Source organism: Amphiprion ocellaris, chromosome 19 (assembly GCF_022539595.1).
Source record: "Amphiprion ocellaris isolate individual 3 ecotype Okinawa chromosome 19, ASM2253959v1, whole genome shotgun sequence".
Lineage (NCBI taxonomy): Eukaryota > Metazoa > Chordata > Actinopteri > Pomacentridae > Amphiprion > Amphiprion ocellaris.
In genome coordinates, this window is record NC_072784.1 from 20,074,379 (window position 1) to 20,094,682 (window position 20,304).

Sequence of the window (20,304 nt, forward strand, 5' to 3'; positions counted from 1 at the left end):
AGAGTCTCTGATAATGTTAACTGCGTTTTTGCACATCATCCAGGATGGATGGAGGAGAAGTCCTGATGATCTTTTCTGCCGTCCTCACCACTGCAGTGACCTCCTGTCGGAGGCTCTGGAAGCTGCCAAACCAGACGAATTGTCTAATGTTTCAAAGTTTCAAGTTTGAACATAGTTGTTTGTTTTTTTTAAGGCAATTTCACAATATTTCAAGAGACAAACATGTCTATGTCAGTCAGTCACAATTCAGTTAATTAAATAATTATCTAAAGCCTTAAAATGTTTTCTTTAGTTTGCTCCTCTTAGGTTTCTAAAATTCTTAAAGGGGTTTCCAACTTTCACCTTTCTTTCCATTTCAAATCAAAGGCTTTTGCTGTGATTTTGATTCATTATTAATATTATTATTAATAATAGTAATAATATTAATTAGAATAAGAATAGTTCATTATTATTGTTATTATTATTATTATTATTATTATTTATATTGCAATGATTTTGTTTTATTCTAACAAGTTTTAGGATATTTTACTGCTGACATTAGGTATCCTATCCTAAGCCCTGTAACTTACCCTGCCTTTCACCCTAAGTCAGCTGCAATGGGCTCCAGCCCCCCGCGACCCTCCACAGGATGAAATGGTGTATGGAAAATGAATGGTTGAAAGGATATTTCATATATTAACTGTGTGCACTCTTATGTATAGATTTGTCTCTCATACACTCTTGTTTGTTTCAGGAGGCCAGCTTGGCCCCGAGGGCACGGCTGTGACAACAATTGGAAAGGACAAGCAAAATGAGTATTTATTAACCCAAACAATGAAGAACATTGAGTGTGCTAATGAGTGGTTTAACTGTGGATGCATGGTCATAGTGTGGTGAGAGTTGTTGTAAGGTGGTGGGACCAAACCAAATGAAGCTGCAAAGTAGCCTGTAGTCACAAGCAGTTTGGAGACAGACAGACCATAGCAAAGGTCGGCCTTTTGTAGTCCGGAGAACACTGGACCCACTCCAGACCTAAACACAAACTACAGAATGTTGGAATACCACAATATTCATACCAGCCCCACAGGCAAGGCCTTTAAATAAAACAAAATTATTAAAGAAGAAGAAAAAAACTTCCGAATGCATCACATTTCAATCTGTTTTTATTAAATATCTCCAGCAGACTCTTCTACATGTCAAGCAGCTCCACCAAGGAGCTAAAAATCAGATCTTTACAGTTCATCAGACTTCCTAATATTACCATAAGCTGAATTGTCGCAAGGCATTTGTTGTGGATTTGTTCTGTTGAATTTTCCTTTTTTCCCTACAACTCGCCAACTCTCATTACCTTCTCCCACAATATTCACATTTAAGATAACTCCATAAAGCTGAAGCAGAGAAATATGAGTTGACTGTTCTCTCTGCATATTCCCAGATATTTACATTTTCTGTAAAGACTTGAGAAGACAACAATATATCTGTTAATAGTTGATGTAAAATAACCTTAAACATGTCTATATTATTATTTTAACATTGAAATTAAACTGACTGAATTTACACTGTTGAAAATATAATATACAGTAGGCTGCACTTTTTTGTTAGTTTGTGAATTGTGTACCAAACAGTCCCTCAAACACTGTATCTGTTTAGCAGCTTTGGAATAGTTCGCTATCCACATCCCGCAGGTCTTGACCAGCTAGACGCGCTGGGCTGGTGCATGTGATGTTGTTGTATATGGTGATAGTCGTGTCGGGTTCTTCACCCTCTGCGTGGGTTTCCACTCGTCGAGGTATCACCAGTGGATTCTTCAAGCTGTAGTTTCTGAGTGGGAGGGCGCTGCAGTCACATCTCCACCGGTTTCCAGACAGCAAAAGTTTTTCTGTACTGTCAGAGAAATCGGGGACCAGATTTGTCATGGCGTTAGCTCTGAGGTCTAGATAGCGCAGCCTTGGAAGCAGCTGCTTTGTGCCGTTCTGCAAAAACTGTCGGCAATCGTTGTTGGACAACAGCAGGTACTCCAGATTCTTGAGACCAGAGAATGTGTTGGTTGTGAGAACCTCCAGTTTGTTGAAACTCAAGTCCAGTCCCAGCAGGCCTACCAGGTCTACAAAGCTTTGGTATTCCACCACAGAGATATTGTTGTGTTGCAAGAAAAGCCTCCGCAAACCAGAGAGTCCAGTAAAAGCTTTGGCTGTGATCCTTGTTAGGCAACCTCTGTCCAAATGCAGGCTGTGCAGCTTGGGCAGACCTTTGAACACATGGTCTGGCAGACTGTGGAAGCAGCTTCCAGACAGGTTGATGACGGCTACATGAGAGAGGCCCGTGAAGCTGCCCACTTGTGCCTCCTGCACTTGATTGTGTTCCAGCTCCAAGACCTCCAGATGACCGAGCCCTTCGAAGATTCTCTCCCCCAGAGCTCGAATCTTGTTGTAACTGAGTCGTAGTTCTTCCAAGTACTGAAGATCGCGGAAAGTCCTGGGTCGAATTCCAGTGATGGAGTTGTTGGAAAGACGCAGTACATGAAGACTGTGCAGACCCAAGAACGTGTCCTCATGCAGAGAAGTCAGCTTGTTGTTCGTCAGATCCAGCCATCTGAGTGACTTCATGCCTACAAAAGCTCTCGGTACCACTGTCACAATCTGATTCTGGGCCAAATAAAGCTTTTGAAGCTTTGTGAGCTTAACAAACACATTTGCTTTGATGTTCTTCAGGTAATTTCCGGTCAGATCCAGCTCTTTAAGCTCGACAAGATTTTGGAAGAGCTGTGGCTGCAAGTAAGCAAGTCTGTTCCCAGCGAGGATGAGCTCTCGTAGACCTTGTAGATCCTGGAAAGCAGTTTCTGGCAAGACTGTTAGTGAGTTCCACCCGAGGTTGAGAAGCCACATGTGGGAGAGTCCTGCAAACAGTCTTTCTTCAATGCGGCTGAGCTGGTTGTTATGCAGACTAAGTGAAGCAAGGTTAGGTGTATTCTGGAAGATTATACCTGGTAACACCCGGAGGCGATTTCGCTCAAGATGGATGTGCGCGAGTGACCGAAGGCCTTTAAAAGCCTGAGCATCGATTGTCATGAGCTGGCCGCTTTGCAGGTTCAAAAAATCCAGATTGCTAAGATCCCTGAAGGATACTGGGGGGAGGGAGGTGAACAAGTTGCCATCCAGCCAGAGGGAATGGGTGGATGTCGGCATGTCCGTTGGTACTTGTGTGAAGTTCCGAGCACTGCAGTACATGTTGAGCTCCAAGCTGTAGTCATCATGCAGACAGGTGCACCCTTTAGAACAGGGAATGGGTTCTTCTGTCGCCTTGTCTCCTGCTGTGTCCGGGTCTGGCAGCACCAGTGATGTCCCCAGTACCCACACAACCAACAGCACAAAGGTCTGCATACCAGCTCTGTATAAAATATAAAAATAAAAACATAAATACACTGTAAATTCCCTTTAGAATACATTCCTATTTTTAAATTTTAAATTACATTTTCAAATTTCATTCTTAAATGACTAAATCAGATTGCTTACCTTCTCAGAGGTCTCAATTTAAGGTGGTGAGCCTGCAGAATACTGAATGACTGACCCTTGTGCAATTGTTTGTATACTGAATGGAATCTCTGCCAAGCCCCCAAGCCTTTTTTTTTAAAGTCATACTCGGAATGTGTACTATTAACCCATTCATTTCCATTAGACTTGTCTGTAAAGGAGGACAGTTTCATGTGCTGAACCTTTTTCTCTGTTATGTTTCCTTGGCTGCCTGTCCCCAATATGAGTGTCTCATTCTGCACCACAATCTGATGTCTTTGATGACTGCCGTTTTGTAAAGTCTGCAAAATGAGATGTTTTTTGTGAAGGAAAAATCACTCTCTTTCCTTCTACTAAGGATTTTCCTTGCGGCTGTTAGCTGAAGACATCAAACAGATTGCGACTGTCAGCTGCAGTCACCTTAAATCATCCCATAGACCCTATGAGTCACCTCAAATTATCCTACAGGTTATCACCTTTGAACCCTGTTCCTATTTACTTCTCCTATTTACTAAGGCTGTGAGCTTGTTCAGGCCTTCTCTCCTGCTATGTACATGAGAAAGACAACTGCTGTAGGAGGAAGATATGTCAGGACTCCCTGACCTGGTCAACATTAGATATTTAGTCTGATGTGCCTGAGCAGATAAGCTGTCCCCTTGTTAAGTTGTAATCTAAATCTGACATTCCTCCCAACCCATTGCATACCCAAAGGTCGAAGAGAATCCTCAGATTTGGTGTTGGCAGTGCTCACATGAATATACTGCTTTGTTGTATCAGTTCTCCTGAATTTAGTAAGACCTTATTCTCAGCCTAAGCCATCTGAGTCTAAAGAGTGTCTCTGTATCTGCCTCCTCATCCTCTCTTGACATCAATGAAATTCCACAACGTATTTAAAATTTCTCAGTAAGGTGTTGACTGTACTGAACAGCAATTCTAAATGAAGTATTCTATATACATATACATCAGTTACTCATAACTTTTCTCCCTTATACTGTATTACCAGCCTAAAGAAGGCTTCAACATTTAGTGGCCTTGGTGTTTGCTAAAGTCAGGGTCCTGTCACTGAGTGCATTTACTGTAGATTTTAACCGATGTACAGTGGCAAAGAGATAAGATGAACCCAGTGCACTTAACCTTTGACTGAATTTATTGGTCTTATTCTTTAATGAACAAAAAATGTCACAAAAGGTGATATGAAGCAAAATTGCATTCCCCCTCTTTACCCAATCTTGGAAGTGTGTATTTTATATCAAATACTGCTTTAACCATCGCTCTTGCCTTCATGTTATATTTGAATAAAATCAACTGCACACACCCCTCTACACAACAGTTGCATATAACAGACGCTTCATAGCAGCTGTAATCTCAGTGCCATTGTTTCGTCTTTCACTCACAAGGCAGGATGAGTTCGGTTTCAGAGGTCCGTTTCCTAATCTGTGATTGTAATGACTAACTTTCTGTTTACACTCTTTTTCTCGGTATCTGTAGCCAACCATGAACAGGTCATGCTCGGAAGGACAAGAAAATCTAGATAGCACTGTGTGCTTGCACATAAATTTCATTGATTGCTTACCAACACTATATTCATAAAAACTCTAAAGAAACATTATGTTAATCATATATTCTGGGTTTCTAATGTCAAATCAGATCTGACCCACTGCTGCTCTGAATAAACAGACAAATGTGATGAGTAGGGAACATAATGCACAACACTTTCATCAGGTGCTTAAAGTTACACTAGATTAACTTACCAATAATCTTGATTCATATAAGTGTGATAATTGTTATTTATTATTAAGGAATATTTGAATTCAGATTGAGATGAGTGACTGAATTCAGGTTTAATTCCACTTAATATATCTAAAATCAATATTTTAAATGCATTAATAAATTAGTGTTTTTGTTTAACAATACATATTGTTTACACATATTTACATACTTATTATTTTTATTTACATTTCCCATAGCAATCATTTGTGTTAGAATCCATGATGTGTATATTTTTTTAATGGCCTGAGAAATTTTTCATCTTAAAACACAGTGTGTCCTCACTGAAACCTCTCTTAATATGCACATAATCCTGATGAAAGTTGGAGCAGTGCTGAGGAAGCTGTAGAGTCTCACACTTTTATTCCTCTTGCCAGTAGAGAGCACTGCTGGTTTGTTGTCGCATCTTGGTCCAACAGTTTGATCCATTCTACTTCTGTAAACGGATCCCCTAAGCTGCTAAACAAATCAATTCTTAAATGCCTCAAAGAGTATGAGCAGAAATGATAAGCAGGTGATTCTGATCACATATCATGTAATGAGTGCATGTTAGTTAAAGCTATATAGATGTTTTCGTTGAGGACTGCACAATACAGCAGTAGAAAAAGAGTTTGGCTTCATTTTTTGTTTCATATAATGAATATTAATTCATTTTAAATACAGGGAAATAAGCAATTTTACTGCTGTTTCAGTCCTAAAACAAAAAAAGTCATGCAGAATGGCTGCCATCATGAGTTGGTTCATGATTGTTGCTCCCCCGACAAACACCTCTAATTGGCTCATTTTACCAGCACTCAAGCAAGACACAAAGGTTTCCAGCTTCCTGCTGGTCGCTGTGGGCTTCCTGAGTGGAGACGAGGAGTCCTAATAATGAGTGACAGAGCCTGCTGCTGCTGTGGCTGTAAATTTTTGACTGGGCTGCTTGCCCTTGCTTCCGGAGGAATAATTTTCTCATATAATTCCATATAAATTTTGTGCTTCCTCAGCAGCAGAGAACAGGCCTGAGATGCACGATGTCAATCTAAATTGGATGGATGCATGTTTATCAGTGGAACTCACCCTCCTTCGCTCTGCTGCTCCATAAATAAATGTCAGGGAACTTCTTGGCATGTACTGCTGAGGAAGCCCATTACAAATATTTAGGATCCATTGAGACATAAACTATATGTAATGAGACCTCAGATTTATGTAGTTCCAGGCCTGACAGGTTTATTGATCATCCATTAACATCACACTCAGAAATCAAACAAGTTTAGCATGCATTTAGGTTTTTTTTTTGCTGCTGTTCCTATTTTCTTTTCATTGTGTATTTATGTATGTTATATTAAAGTCAAATTCTTGTTTAAAAATTAGGTCAATTATTGGTTTAATCAACTCATGTCCAACCTCATCTTTAACTTTATTGTCCACAAAGAGGAACTTTGATCTATATATATATGTATATATATATATATATATATATATATATATATATATATATATATATATATATAGCCATTTTATCCATTTACTTAAAACAACATCACCATAATCATCTACTGACAACAGGACTTGTGATTTTTGTCCATCTGTAACTGGGATAATAAATAATAAACTCGCAATACAAAAAAGCCATGTTTACTTGGTGCAAATGGTTCCTTAGTGTAGATTAAAAGTTGTCATTCTTCCTAATTAAAGCATGATTATTCCCTAGACTTTTTTTTAACTGAATAGATTATTTCTGGTCGGAACCTATTCACCTTTGAAACCATACAACTTTCCCCGTTGTCCCGTCAAACACAGAACACCCTGTGATAAACCAGCACAAAAAAATCCACCAAGGTATTACCTATTGTACTTTTTGTGAGGCAAAGACAGCCAAACACCACAGTAAAATTCCACATGAGGCTCAGATAATTACATAAAAGGGAGCTGAATGCAGTAAAGTGAGCCTCAGGAAGAATTGGCTCCATAATGGAAAAAGCCCAGCCGTAAAGCGACAGATTACCCCTCCTGTGATGGTGCAGCAGGCCCCTGGATATGCATAATGTTGGACCCTCCTGTTGGTCTCATCTGTTGCACATAACATAGCGGTGCATGGAAGACCGCCAAAGGAATTACTTGCACTTCTGTTGCTTTAACAGGGCCAGAGCATCTCACCAGGAAAAAGGAGGGTTGAAGGTTGCAGCAGTCTGTGCTATAAGCTCACCAGAGACACTTTATTAACCTAAATTGTTCTCTTTGTCTGGCTTTAAGTGAGAACAATCCCAACATCTTTACTTTATACTGAAAGACAACAGCTTCAGTCAACACTGCCATCCTCTGGTAGATTGTTGGCCTGTTATCCCTTCACAGTAATCCACACCTGAACAAAGAGAACCATGTTTTGTCTGAAAGAAACAGCTTTGGAACACGAGGTGGTAGTGGTTCAGAGCTGCTGTGAACCTTCGTGCCACCTCACCCTTTGACAGCCAGAGACTCCAACACCCCTGCAGAGGCTATTAATAACAACTCGCAGTCAACTTGCTGCTTTCTAGGAGGAGAGAGAACGTCTTGGCTTTGTCTCGACATCTGGAAGGTGCTGGAACTGAGCCACTGCTTGTTAATTGATTGTGATCGCTGTGACCGGAGCAAGTCATTGCAGATGAAGACACAATTTAACCTTTTGATGGAAAAATTTGGATGTGTAAGTGATGCTGCTGTCAAAATGTTATTGGATCCATATTAACACAAAATTAAATGTGGTTAATACTTAAAAAAAAGTACTTGCAGAATGTATAATATTCAGTTCCTGAACTCAATTCCTGAATGTTATTTGCTCCTGTCACATTTTACTCAGCTTGGGCTCATTTCTCAATGTAAAATATATGGAAACAGCACAACCATAGCTGGAAGTGAGGAAACGTAAATATGTTTTTTGCATATAAATTTGGACACGCTTTTTGATTTAATGTTTTTTCTTTATTTTGATGATTATTTACACTGTAGATTCTCACTGAAGGCATCAAAACTATGAATGAACTCATATGGAATTATGTAGTAAACAAAAAAGTATGAAATAAATCAAAACATCCATCCATCCATCCATCCATTATCTATACACCGCTTAATCCTCACTAGGGTCGCGGGGGGGGGGCTGGAGTCTATCCCAGCTGACTCGGGTGAAGGCAGGGGACACCCTAGACAGGTCGCCAGTCTGTCGCAGGGCTTAAATCAAAACATGTTTTATATTTTACATTCCTCAAAGTAGCCACCCTTTGCTTTGATTACTGCTTTGCACACTCTTGACACTCTCTCGATGAGATAGTCTCCTGAAATGGTTTTCACCTCACAGGTGTGCCTTGTCAAAGTTCATTTGTGGAATTTCTTGTCTTCTTAATGGGATTTTTGGCCATCAGTTTTGTTGTGCAGAAGTCAGGTTGGTACACAGTTGACAGCCCTATTTGGCAACTGTTAGAATCCATATTATGGCAAGAACCAATCAGCTAAGTAAAGAGAAATGAGAGTCCATCATTACTTTAAGAATTGAAGGTCCATCAGTTCAGAAAATTGCAAAAACTTTGAGTGTATCCCCAGGTGCAGTCGCAAAAACCATCAAGCTCTACAACGAAACTGGCTCACATGAGGACCTCCCCGCCAGGAACAGAAGACCAAGAGTTTTCTTTCTGAAGGCATCAAAACTATAAATGAACACATATGGAATTATGTAGTTAACAAAAGTGTGAAATACATCAAAACATGTTTGAGATTTCAGATTTTTCAAAATAGCCACCCTTTGAGGAATCTAAAACTCAGAGAGAGAGAAGAATGCAAGAGAAGAGAGAGGAGAGAAGGAGGAAGAGAGAGAGAGGAAGAAAAGGAGAGAGGAAGAGAGAGAAACAGACAGAAAGAGGGCCAGGCAAGGATGCTGACAGAATATTTTTCCAATTTTGTCAGGAGTGGAAAGTAAATGGTGCTCTATATACTATAGATGTTTTACAATTTACAGTTTTAATTCACTTAAGTCATACTTGTCTCATATCTGCTCTGTGTAAACACAGCCCGGTTTCTCCACTGTTTCTATAAATGATTTATTTTTGGCAGGTTTTTTAATTAACCTTGAAGGACAAAGTCATTTTGATGAAATATCACAATTTTAAGCCTAAATTTGGTTCATTTTCCTGATTAAACTGTACATCACACATGATTTGTTAAAGGACTTTCAGCAAGTTGAAAATCATATGATTTTTTAGAAGACTTCAGAATTTTGGCTTTTCTTGAAGACCCCCTGCAGTATAAATCAAGTCTGTTCTACCTTGTTTACGTGTCTGTATGATGGTTTGTTTGTTTGTTTGTTGTATCGACATCATAAGAGAAATACGCGCCTAACAGCATGGCTGAGCCGTTCCACCTGGATGACCATCTCAAAAACATGGATTCAGACTTCCAGGATTTTATACAAAGTGGGTAAAGAGAATGGACTGCACTGATCTGATAATGTAGCCACATCTGAAAGTTTTTGCAGTTTAGTGGAAGGACTTTAATACAGAACAGATTGGTCTGTTTTTTAACTGTAGAAGAAGGGAAAGATGCTTTTTGGATTTGCGATCATCAGAGCTTGTTTAGGATATGTGCAGACATTAGCAGTTAAGTAGTTATTTAAGAAAACGGAGCTGCTGCTGTTGCACTCTAACAGCTTTTAATGATTTTGTAGACCCTAAACAGAATCCTTATTTCTGTAACTGTATTTTCTAATTGCGCTGTCTTTATTTATTGTAATACATTTTTTTTGGTGCTTCTGACATGTCATAGGTTCACACTGCATCCTTATTTTGTTCTGTAACTGGCCTATTCTCAATTCTGGTATGAGATTTGCATAAATTTAAAAGCAAACATATGTTAATTAAAATAAGTATGAGGTGGTGATTGGTGGATGAGCTGTCTGTCTGTAGGTGATTGGCTCCTGGCTGATTGTGGCCCACAACTTAAAAAACAAAGATGGCAGTTATGCCATGCAGTTTTGTTGAACTGTAGGAGTTTGTAGAGGTGAGCAGTCATTATATCAGACAGGTATTTGGGAAGGTTAGGTAAGGTTGATTTTGGTTAGTTTATGTTGTTTTTGCTGTGTTTAGATTGAAATGTTGGTTTTTGCCTCCTTTGTCCATGCTAAAGCTAAATGTAAGTCCTTAGATATGCAAATATATTGTAAATTGTTGGGGATAATGGATATTTTTGTTTGTCTTATTTTAAAATTGCTGAGGTTAATTTCCATAATGAACAGTGCTGTAGGATTTAGCCATAATATTTATACTACTTTGGTTAAGATTCATAATTTATAACACTGTAGAGTGTCAGCCCTAATATGTATTATAGTCAGGTTAAGTTGCATTTATATCCCTTTTGTAGGGTTTTAGTTCCTAGTATGTAAATTCCTCAAGTAAAATCACACCGTACATAATATTTTTCACTGGAAGGCAAAGACTGTTGTCTTAAATGTGCTGTATTTAAAATATCAACTTGACTATTTTATTTGTTTATGTTGCATGTTTGGGATCTTAGTTGTTTATATTAGTTTTCATTATTCATCTAATTTGGCATTTGAATTGTAACAGACTTTGTAATTTAGTTTTTATTATTATTAGGGCTGTCAAAATTAACGTGGTAACGCGGATTTATCCACCATCACGATTAATCTGATTTGAAAATTCTAACACAATTAAGGCATCTGCAGCGCAGAATGGCTCAAAATCCCTGAAACATCTCTGGCAACGCATTTCGGGAAGACTGTCCAAGTAGACTTGCCCTAACGCAAGCGCAAATGCGTAGTTGATCCGGTGAGAGAGAGAACCAAGCAACTCCACATGGAAGACGGTAAAAAGTATAGGCCCCACTGTTTTATCGGCAGGCCTATTAAATCGGCTGATTCTAGCCCTTTTTAAATAACCATCATCGGCCAGAGTTTTGCCGATTAGATCCCGATATATTCTTAATTTCTCATAAAACAGTAACTGCTGTTAAGTGTCAGAGTCGGGCAGAATGATGTCCTTGCGTTTTGTCCCAAACATGGAGCTCTGACTCGATTCAATCCTCAGTAGGTACAGAAGTAAGCTACAGCCAGGCGACATTACAGAAGTGGGCTGAGCCTACAGGTAAGTTTATAACGACACTGTGAAATTAACAATGATTCATGTCTCCCGTTTCAGTTAAGAGAAAAAGTTAAAGCAACCATCATGATGTCACTCTTAGTTTTACGTTGTCAGAAAATACTAGAACGTGACCCAAGCTGTAACAGCAACTTGCTGTGTGTTGTTATGGAGGAACATTAGTGTCGGACTATTTGTGACCATTATATATTTAAAATGCAACTCTGTCAAAGACGACATGTTTTACATCTGAGAAAGGCGTCTCTGGTTTTTATTTTGGTTCACAAGTCCTGACTTCATGGCAAAGAATGTAATGGTGTAGAGAGAATGTGATTTAATGTTAAAGGCCATCAGAGGATTCTGGGTCCGTGTACGGATCTGGTAATTGCATTTTCCGTTCTGAAACGGGTATTGAAAAACAAAAAACGAGTGGTTATTTGATTTTCGTTTCAAAATACAAAAATTAAAATTGAAATACAAGGCGTTTTTCCTTTTCATGATCAAAAAGGGATATACGATTTTTTTTTTAAATGCTTTGATTTTCGTTTTATATTTAGAATAACAAGAAAGTAAAATCAGTAAGAGACAGAAACGAAAAAAGGTCCGTTTTTTCATTTTCTGAGACCGGAAGTGGTCATCAGGAAGTGTGGAGCCAAACAGAGTATGGTACATAGACTGTACATACATTTTTTTTCGTGAGTTTTTATGGTCAAAATGAGAGATCAGGTGGCCGATCTTAAAATAAATCAACAGTGATTTTTTTTATAGAGCGTTAAAGTTTTGCGAAGCCAGGGGGCGGGACTACTTGATTGACAGTCCGGTCTGGAATGATTGACAGGTTCTATGGAGGAGGCAGCAGAGACACTGCTCTCCTCGTTTGGATTAATTCTGATATAATAACTGTTCGTTTATTTATCGGTGGAGCAGCAGAACATTTTCCACAGACAGTTTTCCTGCCCGTTGGCTTGTTTTAACCAGTTTTCTACCTTCGGCTGATTCTACCAGCAGACACTGAAAGGACTCTGATAGTTCGGTAAGTAAATGTTTATTTTCGTATCGGTGTCGCTTTTAATGCACTTTATATGCAGCTTTAGTGTCAGCTATAATGTGTGCCATGCACTCCAGATGTTGGTGGAGTTTGTTTCAGTGTGTGTTGACCAGAGAAGAAAGTTAGCATAATAAATATTAGCTTTAATGTTAGCAATGCTAACCGAGCTAGCTGCTCATAGCGTAGCCTGATTAAAGCTAACGCAGCATCAAGCTAATGTGTTGAGTTTCATGTAAACAGCTGAAGTGTGTTGTGTTCCTGTAATGTGGTTCATTAAGTTCATAAAACTGTGGCTGGTTGACATGAATGTAACGTTCAGGAAACTTAAATGTGATTAAAACAGTAACGTTAATGTTCTAGTTCTCAATAATCTGATAGTTTTAAATGACATCAGTTTCATTAATTTGTTGAAAATTGTCTCATTTGTTGTTGTAATGTTGCTGCTGATTCATTAAAAGCAGGTGATCCGTGTTGAGATACGTTTAGTTCTAGTATCAGAAGTACAAGAAGGAAAATGGAAGTTTAATTCTGCTACATCAAAGATTTCAGGATTAAAATAACTAAATGAGTCTTTATGCCTCAAACTTTATTTTTACAATAATGAAATAATCACAGATAATAAAAATATAAATAGCAGAGAAAACCTGAGAGAATAATTTCCTGAAAAGTCTGTGAAGGAAAAGCAGCTTTTTATCTTGAAAGATCAGAATCAGCTCCAACATCTGCATCTGACAGCATCAAGTCAACCAGAAAGAAAAGAAAAAAGAAGACTTCTTTCTGATCACATCTGTTCCGCTGCTCACAGGCTGCTGCTGCTCACATTCTTCACATTTATAGTCCACTTTTAAAAGTTCAGCAGACAGGTGCTCTGCTTTGGAGTGTGACGATGTCGTCGGTGATGTGGAGAGTGAAGTTTCCGTTTCACCCACAGCGTGCTTTAGGGCAGCCGGGTCGGACTTGATGTTTGAAATACTGACCGACAGCTCAGATTTAACTGTCTGTAGTTCTGTTTTGATGGGTATTAAACTTTCTTTCAAAGCCGCCAGGAGCTGGGTCTTTAAAATAACCGCCGTCTCGTTACAGAGTGAAAGCAGCAGTTCCTCCTTAAGGTCAGAGATTGCAGCATCTGAGGGCCTCTTCAAAAGAAGACGTAGTTGATGAAGGCGTTCTGGAGCAGGACCAGAAAGACCACGACCAAGCAGCCTTGAGATCTTAGGCAGCATCTCCCTCAGGTGGGTGTCAACGGTGTTCACGGTCAGGTCTGTGGTAATTGCGTCAAAAAACAAAACAGAAAAAAAATCTAGATTATAAATCAACATGTAACCAAAGCACTCTGTGTATAACGCCATAGTATAGGATGTAGTTCAGAAAATGTCAAAGTATAGTATACTTTTCAAGAATAACATAGTATGGCCTGTAGTTCATAGTATAGCATGTCGGCAAAAAAACCCAACTGATTATTATGTGGTTCAAAAAGTGCAAAATGATAGGATGTTGCCTAAAATTGTCCTGTATGATATGTGGTTAAAAAAATGTCATAGTGCAGTATATTGTCAAAATAGTATATGTCATCTAAAAAATGCCAAAGAATAATATTTCATTGCACAAGTAAAACTATAGTCATTTGTAGAACTGTTCAAATTCTTAAAATATGTTGCTAAGAAGCAAAAAAAAACCTAAAAAAAAAACATCATAGTAATATGTCAATTTAAAAAGCCTATAGTATAGAGTGTCGCCCAACAAACGTCATAGTGTAGCATGTCGCTCTAAAAATGTCATAGTACAGCATGTCGCTCTAGAAACATCATAGTATAGCATGTCGCTCTAAAAACGACATCGTATCGCATGTTGCTCTAAAAACGTCATTGTATAGCCTTTGGTCCAAAAAACATCATCGTATAGCATGTTGTTCTAAAAAGCCATTGTATAGCATGTCGTCTAAAAAACGTCATAGTATAGTATGTCGCTCTAAAAACGTCATAGTATAGCATGTCGCTCTAAAAACGTCATAGCATAGCATGTCGCTCTAAAAACGTCATAGTATAGCCTTTGGTCCAAAGAACATCATAGTATAGCATGTCGCTCTTAAAACGTCATAGTATAGCATGTCGCTCTAAAAACGTCATAGTATAGCATGTCACTCTAAAAACATCATAGTATAGCCTTTGGTCCAAAAAACGTCATAGTATAGCATGTCGTTCTAAAAACGTCATAGTATAGCATGTCGCTCTAAAAACGTCATAGTGTAGCATGTCGCTCTAAAAAAGTCATTGTATAGCATGTTGTCCAAAAAATGTCATAGTATAGCATGTCACTCTAAAAACATCATAGTATAGCCTTTGGTCCAAAAAACGTCATAGTATAGCATGTCGCTCTAAAAACGTCATAGTGTAGCATGTCGCTCTAAAAAAGTCATTGTATAGCATGTTGTCCAAAAAATGTCATACTATAGCATGTTGCTCTAAAAACATCATAGTATAGCATGTCGCTCTAAAAACGTTATTGTATAGCCTTTGGTCCAAAAAACATAATCGCATAGCATGTTGCTCTAAAAACGTTATTGTATAGCCTTTGGTCCAAAAAACATCATCGTATAGCATGTCGCTCTAAAAACGTCATAGTATACCATGTTGCTCTTGAAACGTCACAGTATAGCATGTCGGTCTAAAAACGTCATAGCATAGCATGTCGCTCTAAAAACGTCATACTATAGCATGTCGCTCTTCAAAATGTCATAGTACAGCCTTTGGTCCAAAAACCGTCATAGTATAGCATGTCATCCAAAGAACATCATAGTATAGCATGTCACTCTTAAAAGGTCATAGTATAGCATGTCGCTCTAAAAATGTCATTGGATAACCTTTGGTCCAAAGAACATCATCGTATAGCATGTTGCTCTAAAAACGTCATCGTATAGCATGTTGCTCTAAAAACGTCATGGTATAGCATTTGGTCCAAAAAACATCATCATATAGCATGTTGCTCTAAAAACGTCATAGTATAGCATGTCGTCCAAAAAACGTCATCGTATAGCATGTCGCTCTTGAAACGTCACAGTATAGCATGTCGTCCAAAGAACATCATAGTATAGCATGTCGCTCTACAAACGTCATAGTATAGCCTTTGGTCCAAAAACGTCATAGTATAGCATGTCACTCTAAAAACGTCATTGTATAGCATGTCGTCCAAGAAATGTCATAGCATAGCATGTCGCTCTAAAAACATCATCGTATAGCATGTCTCTCTAAAAACGTCATAGTATAGCATGTCACTCTAAAAAAATCATAGTATAGCCTTTGGTCCAAAAAACGTCATCGTATAGCATGTCGCTCTAAAAACATCATAGTATAGCATGTTGCTCTAAAAACATCATAGTGTAGCATGTGGCTCTAAAAACGTCATTGTATAGCATGTCATCCATAAAATGTCATAGTATAGCATGCCGCTCTAAAAACATCATAGTATGGCATGTCGCTCTAAAAACTTAATCGTATAGCATTTTGCTCTAAAAACATCATTGTATAGGCTTTGGTCCGAAAAACGTCATAGCATAGCATGTCGCGCTTCAAAACGTCATAGTATAGCCTTTGGTCCAAAAAACGTCATAGTATAGCATGTTGCTCTAAAAACGTCATAGTATAGCCTTTGGTCCAAAAAACATCATAGTATAGCATGTCGCTCTAAAAACGTCATAGTGTAGTATGTCGCTCTAAAAACGTCATTGTATAGCATGTCGTCCAAAAAATGTCATAGTACAGCATGTCGCTCTAGAAACATCATAGTATAGCATGTCGCTCTAAAAACGACATCGTATCGCATGTTGCTCTAAAAACGTCATTGTATAGCCTTTGGTCCAAAAAACGTCACAGTCGCTCTTGAAACGTCACAGTGTAGCATGTCGCTCTAAAAACGTCATAGCATAGCATGTCGCTCTAAAAACGTCATAGTATAGCATGTCGCTCTTCAAAACGTCATAGTATAGCCTTTGGTCCAAAAAACGTCATAGTATAGCATGTCGTCCAAAGAACATCATAGTATAGCATGTCGCTCTAAAAACGTCATAGTGTAGCATGTCGCTCTAAAAACGTCATAGTGTAGCATGTCGCTCTAAAAACGTCATTGTATAGCTTGTCGTCCAAAGAACATCATAGTATAGCATGCTGCTCTAAAAACGTCATAGTGTAGCATGTCGCTCTAAAAACGTCATTGTATAGCATGTCGTCCAAAAAACATCATCGTATAGCATGTCGCTCTAAAAACGTCATTGTATAACCTTTGGTCCAAAAAACATCATCGTATAACATGTCGCTCTAAAAAGGTCATCGTATAGCATGTTGCTCTAAAAACGTCATAGTATAGCATGTCACTCTGTAAACATCATAGTATAGCCTTTGGTCCAAAAAAACGTCATAGTATAGCATGTCGCTCTAAAAACGTCATAGTGTAGCATGTCGCTCTAAAAACATCATTGTATAGCATGTCGTCCAAAAGATGCCATAGTATAGCATGTCGCTCTTGAAACGTCCCAGTATAGCATGTCGCTCTAAAAACGTCATAGCATAGCATGTCGCTCTAAAAACGTCATAGCATAGCATGTCGCTCTAAAAACGTCATAGTACAGCCTTTGGTCCAAAATACGTCATAGTATAGCATGTCGTCCAAAGAACATCATAGTATAGCATGTCGCTCTAAAAACGTCATAGTATAGCATGTCGCCCAAAAAACGTCATAGAATAGCATGTCGTCCAAAGAAAATCATAGTATAGCCTTTGGTCCAAAAAACGTCATAGTATAGCATGACGCTGTAAAAACGTCATTGTATAGCATGTTGCTCTACAAATGTCATTGTATAGCCTTTGGTCCAAAAACGTCATAGTATAGCATGTTGCTCTAAAAAAGTCATTGTATAGCATGTTGTCCAAAAAATGTCATAGCATAGCATGTCGCTCTAAAAACATCATCGTATAGCAAGTCGCTCTAAAAGCGTCATCGTATGGTATGTCTCTCTAAAGACGTCATAGTATAGCATGTCACTCTAAAAACATCAGAGTATAGCCTTTGGTCCAAAAAACGTCATAGTATAGCATGTCGCTCTAAAAACGTCATAGTATAGCATGTCGCTCTAAAAACGTCATAGTGTAGTATGTCGCTCTAAAAACGTCATTGTATAGCATGTCGTCCATAAAATGTCATAGTATAGCATGTCGCTCTAAAAACGTCATCGTATAGCATGTTGCTCTAATAACGTTCATTGTATAGCCTTTGGTCCAAAAAACATCATAGTATAGCATGTCGCTCTAAAAACGTCATACAATAGCATGTCGCTCTTCAAAACGTCATAGTATAGCCTTTGGTCCAAAAAACATCATCGTATAGCATGTCGCTCTAAAAACGCAATTGTATAGCCTTTGGTCCAAAAAACATCATCGTATAGCATGTCGCTCTAAAAACGTCATCATATAGCATGTTGCTCTTAAAACGTCATAGTATAGCATGTCACTCTGTAAACATCATTGTATAGCATGTCGTCCAAAAAATTTCATAGTATAGCATGTTGCTCAAAAAACATCATAGTATAGCATGTCGTTCTAAAAACGTCATCGTATAGTATGTTGCTCTAAAAACGTCATTGTATAGCATGTCATCCATAAAACATCACAGTATAGCATGTCGCTCTAAAAACGTCATAGCATAGCATGTCGCTCTTCAAAACGTCATAGTATAGCCTTTGGTCCAAAAAACGTCATAGTGTAGCATGTCGTCCAAAGAACATCATAGTATAGCATGTCGCTCTAAAAATGTCATAGTATAGCCTTTGGTCCAAAAAACGTCATAGTATAGCATGTCGCTCTAAAAACGTCATAGTGTAGCATGTCGCTCTAAAAACGTCATAGTGTAGCATGTCGCTCTAAAAACGTCATAGTGTAGCATGTCGCTCTAAAAACGTCATAGTGTAGCATGTCGCTCTAAAAACGTCATTGTATAGCATGTCGTCCAAAAAACATCATAGTATAGCATGTCGCTCTAAAAATGTCATAGTATAGCCTTTGGTCCAAAAAACGTCATAGTATAGCATGTCGCTCTAAAAACGTCATAGTGTAGCATGTCGCTCTAAAAACGTCATAGTATAGAATGTCGCTCTAAAAACGTCATAGTGTAGCATGTCGCTCTAAAAACGTCATCGTATAGCCTTTGGTCCCAAAAAAGTTGTTCTGTCCCGGCTGTCTGAAGTAGGTGAGGAGCAACACCAAAACAGTCCAAACGCTGGTTTCCAGAGGGTTAGACGAGTATTTATTTGAAAGAGGAAGTTTACAACAATACAACATGTGAGGGGGTTAAAAACAAATGGGTGTTAGTAAAATAAAAATAAATAAACAGAACTAAAAGTGAACTTCATGTTGACATTGATGGGCCTTCCAACCAGGAACAAAGTAAAACATAATCAATACAAAAAAAAACACTTCCTGTTCACCTCTTCAAGCCCAAAAACACACCGCAGTCGCACCCTAAACTAAAACTACCAATGGGTTTCCTGTTTTCCTTTCTGAACAATTCAAAGGTCCCTCTCTATCTCCCCAGACATCCACCAACCACTGGACCACATCTCCAAAGTTCTGCCAGGCCAGCTCAGCTTCCCCTCAGAAGAAGTTCCACCAGATGAAGGAGCCTTTTGAGAGGCAGCCGGCATCGTGATTGGACTGTACTTTGGTCTGTTCCAATCCAGCTTCAGCTCCAGAGACGGCAGGCAGGACGAGTCAACGGAGGCCGGGTGGACGAAGGCATGCAGCTGAGTACAATCCAGAAAACAACAGAGGAGGAGTGCAGCGGTACAATATACAATATACATCGTATATTGTACAAATAACAAGTCAAAGGAAAGAGACATACATTGTAGAATTGTAGTAATTGTGGGCTGACTGATTTACTGATTATCAGTATTTTATTTTTTACTGATTTACGGTAATAAATACATTTAAACATGGCGCTACTTTGGCTCTGAACCTTAATCTACCTGTGGTCGCTCTGTCTTCTGGAGTGATTTGATTGGTTATACGTCACGAATAAAACTCCTTTAACTTAACATCTGTAAACAAAACAAAAACGTATCAACAAAGTTTCCTGTTAGAGTTTTTCTTCTAAGTTTAACTCCAAGATTTTAATTACTTTCATGTACTGCAAATGAATATCGACTCCAAATGTCTCAGTAATAATCATTATCAGCCTTAAAAACCCACAAAACACCCCTCTATACTCGACCACACTTAGTACAGTCCGGTTCCCCCTTCTATAAATCTGCTTGGAATCGTCCACTTCCTGTTTGTCAAAGTGGCCTTCTACCTGGACAGGTTTTGTTGGAGCTCATGCAGCAAACATTTTGGGTAACTGCACTTTAATATGGATGAATGACACTGAATTAGAGTGTGTTTTAATGAGACTGAGTTAAGATGTGTAGCTCTGTCATTAAATAGTAAATTATTTCTCTGATTTCACAGAGAAAAGTCTGAAATGTTTGCTAGGTTAGCGTCCCACATGTTCTTTGGCTCAGCTAAAGCTAACTCTCTCCACCTTCTGGATCTCTTGAGTTGCTTGTTGTTAAAATATCTTGCTGGAGGTGCTAAAGCTCAGAAAGTCTGAGATGTTTGTTCAAAATAAGCTCATTCTTAAGTCTTATCTGAACTGTCCTCTTTTGTTTGAACTTTCCCTAAATTTAGGAGTTAATGACAGAGCAGCACATCCAGACTCAGTCTCATTTATGTTGAGATTAAACTTCAGTGTCATTCATTGATGTTAAAGTGCAGTTTTTCAAATATTTGTTGCACATGCTCCCGACCAAACCAGTCCAGGTGGAAGACGACGTGAAGAGAAAGCTCCAGAGGATGAATATCACACATTTACATTG

The 20,304-nt window shown here is 38.6% G+C and overlaps 1 protein-coding gene and 1 long non-coding RNA gene across 2 annotated transcripts; one reads left to right on the forward strand and one right to left on the reverse strand.

Moving 5' to 3' along the window:
* Positions 1–1,124: 1,124 nt before the first annotated feature.
* On the reverse strand, positions 1,125–3,697 carry igfals (insulin-like growth factor binding protein, acid labile subunit). The gene is made up of 2 exons (XM_023269302.3): positions 3,492–3,697; positions 1,125–3,366 (listed from the first exon to the last, which is right to left on the reverse strand). The coding sequence occupies exons 1-2, from the start codon at positions 3,680–3,682 to the stop codon at positions 1,626–1,628; spliced, it is 1,932 nt and encodes a 643-aa protein (XP_023125070.2). The 5' UTR covers positions 3,683–3,697; the 3' UTR covers positions 1,125–1,625.
* An 8,498-nt stretch (positions 3,698–12,195) lies between these two features.
* On the forward strand, positions 12,196–19,935 carry LOC129347656 (uncharacterized). The gene is made up of 3 exons (XR_008599854.1): positions 12,196–12,389; positions 13,488–13,636; positions 18,984–19,935. It is a non-coding gene; the product is annotated as an uncharacterized LOC129347656 (long non-coding RNA).
* Positions 19,936–20,304: the final 369 nt, after the last annotated feature.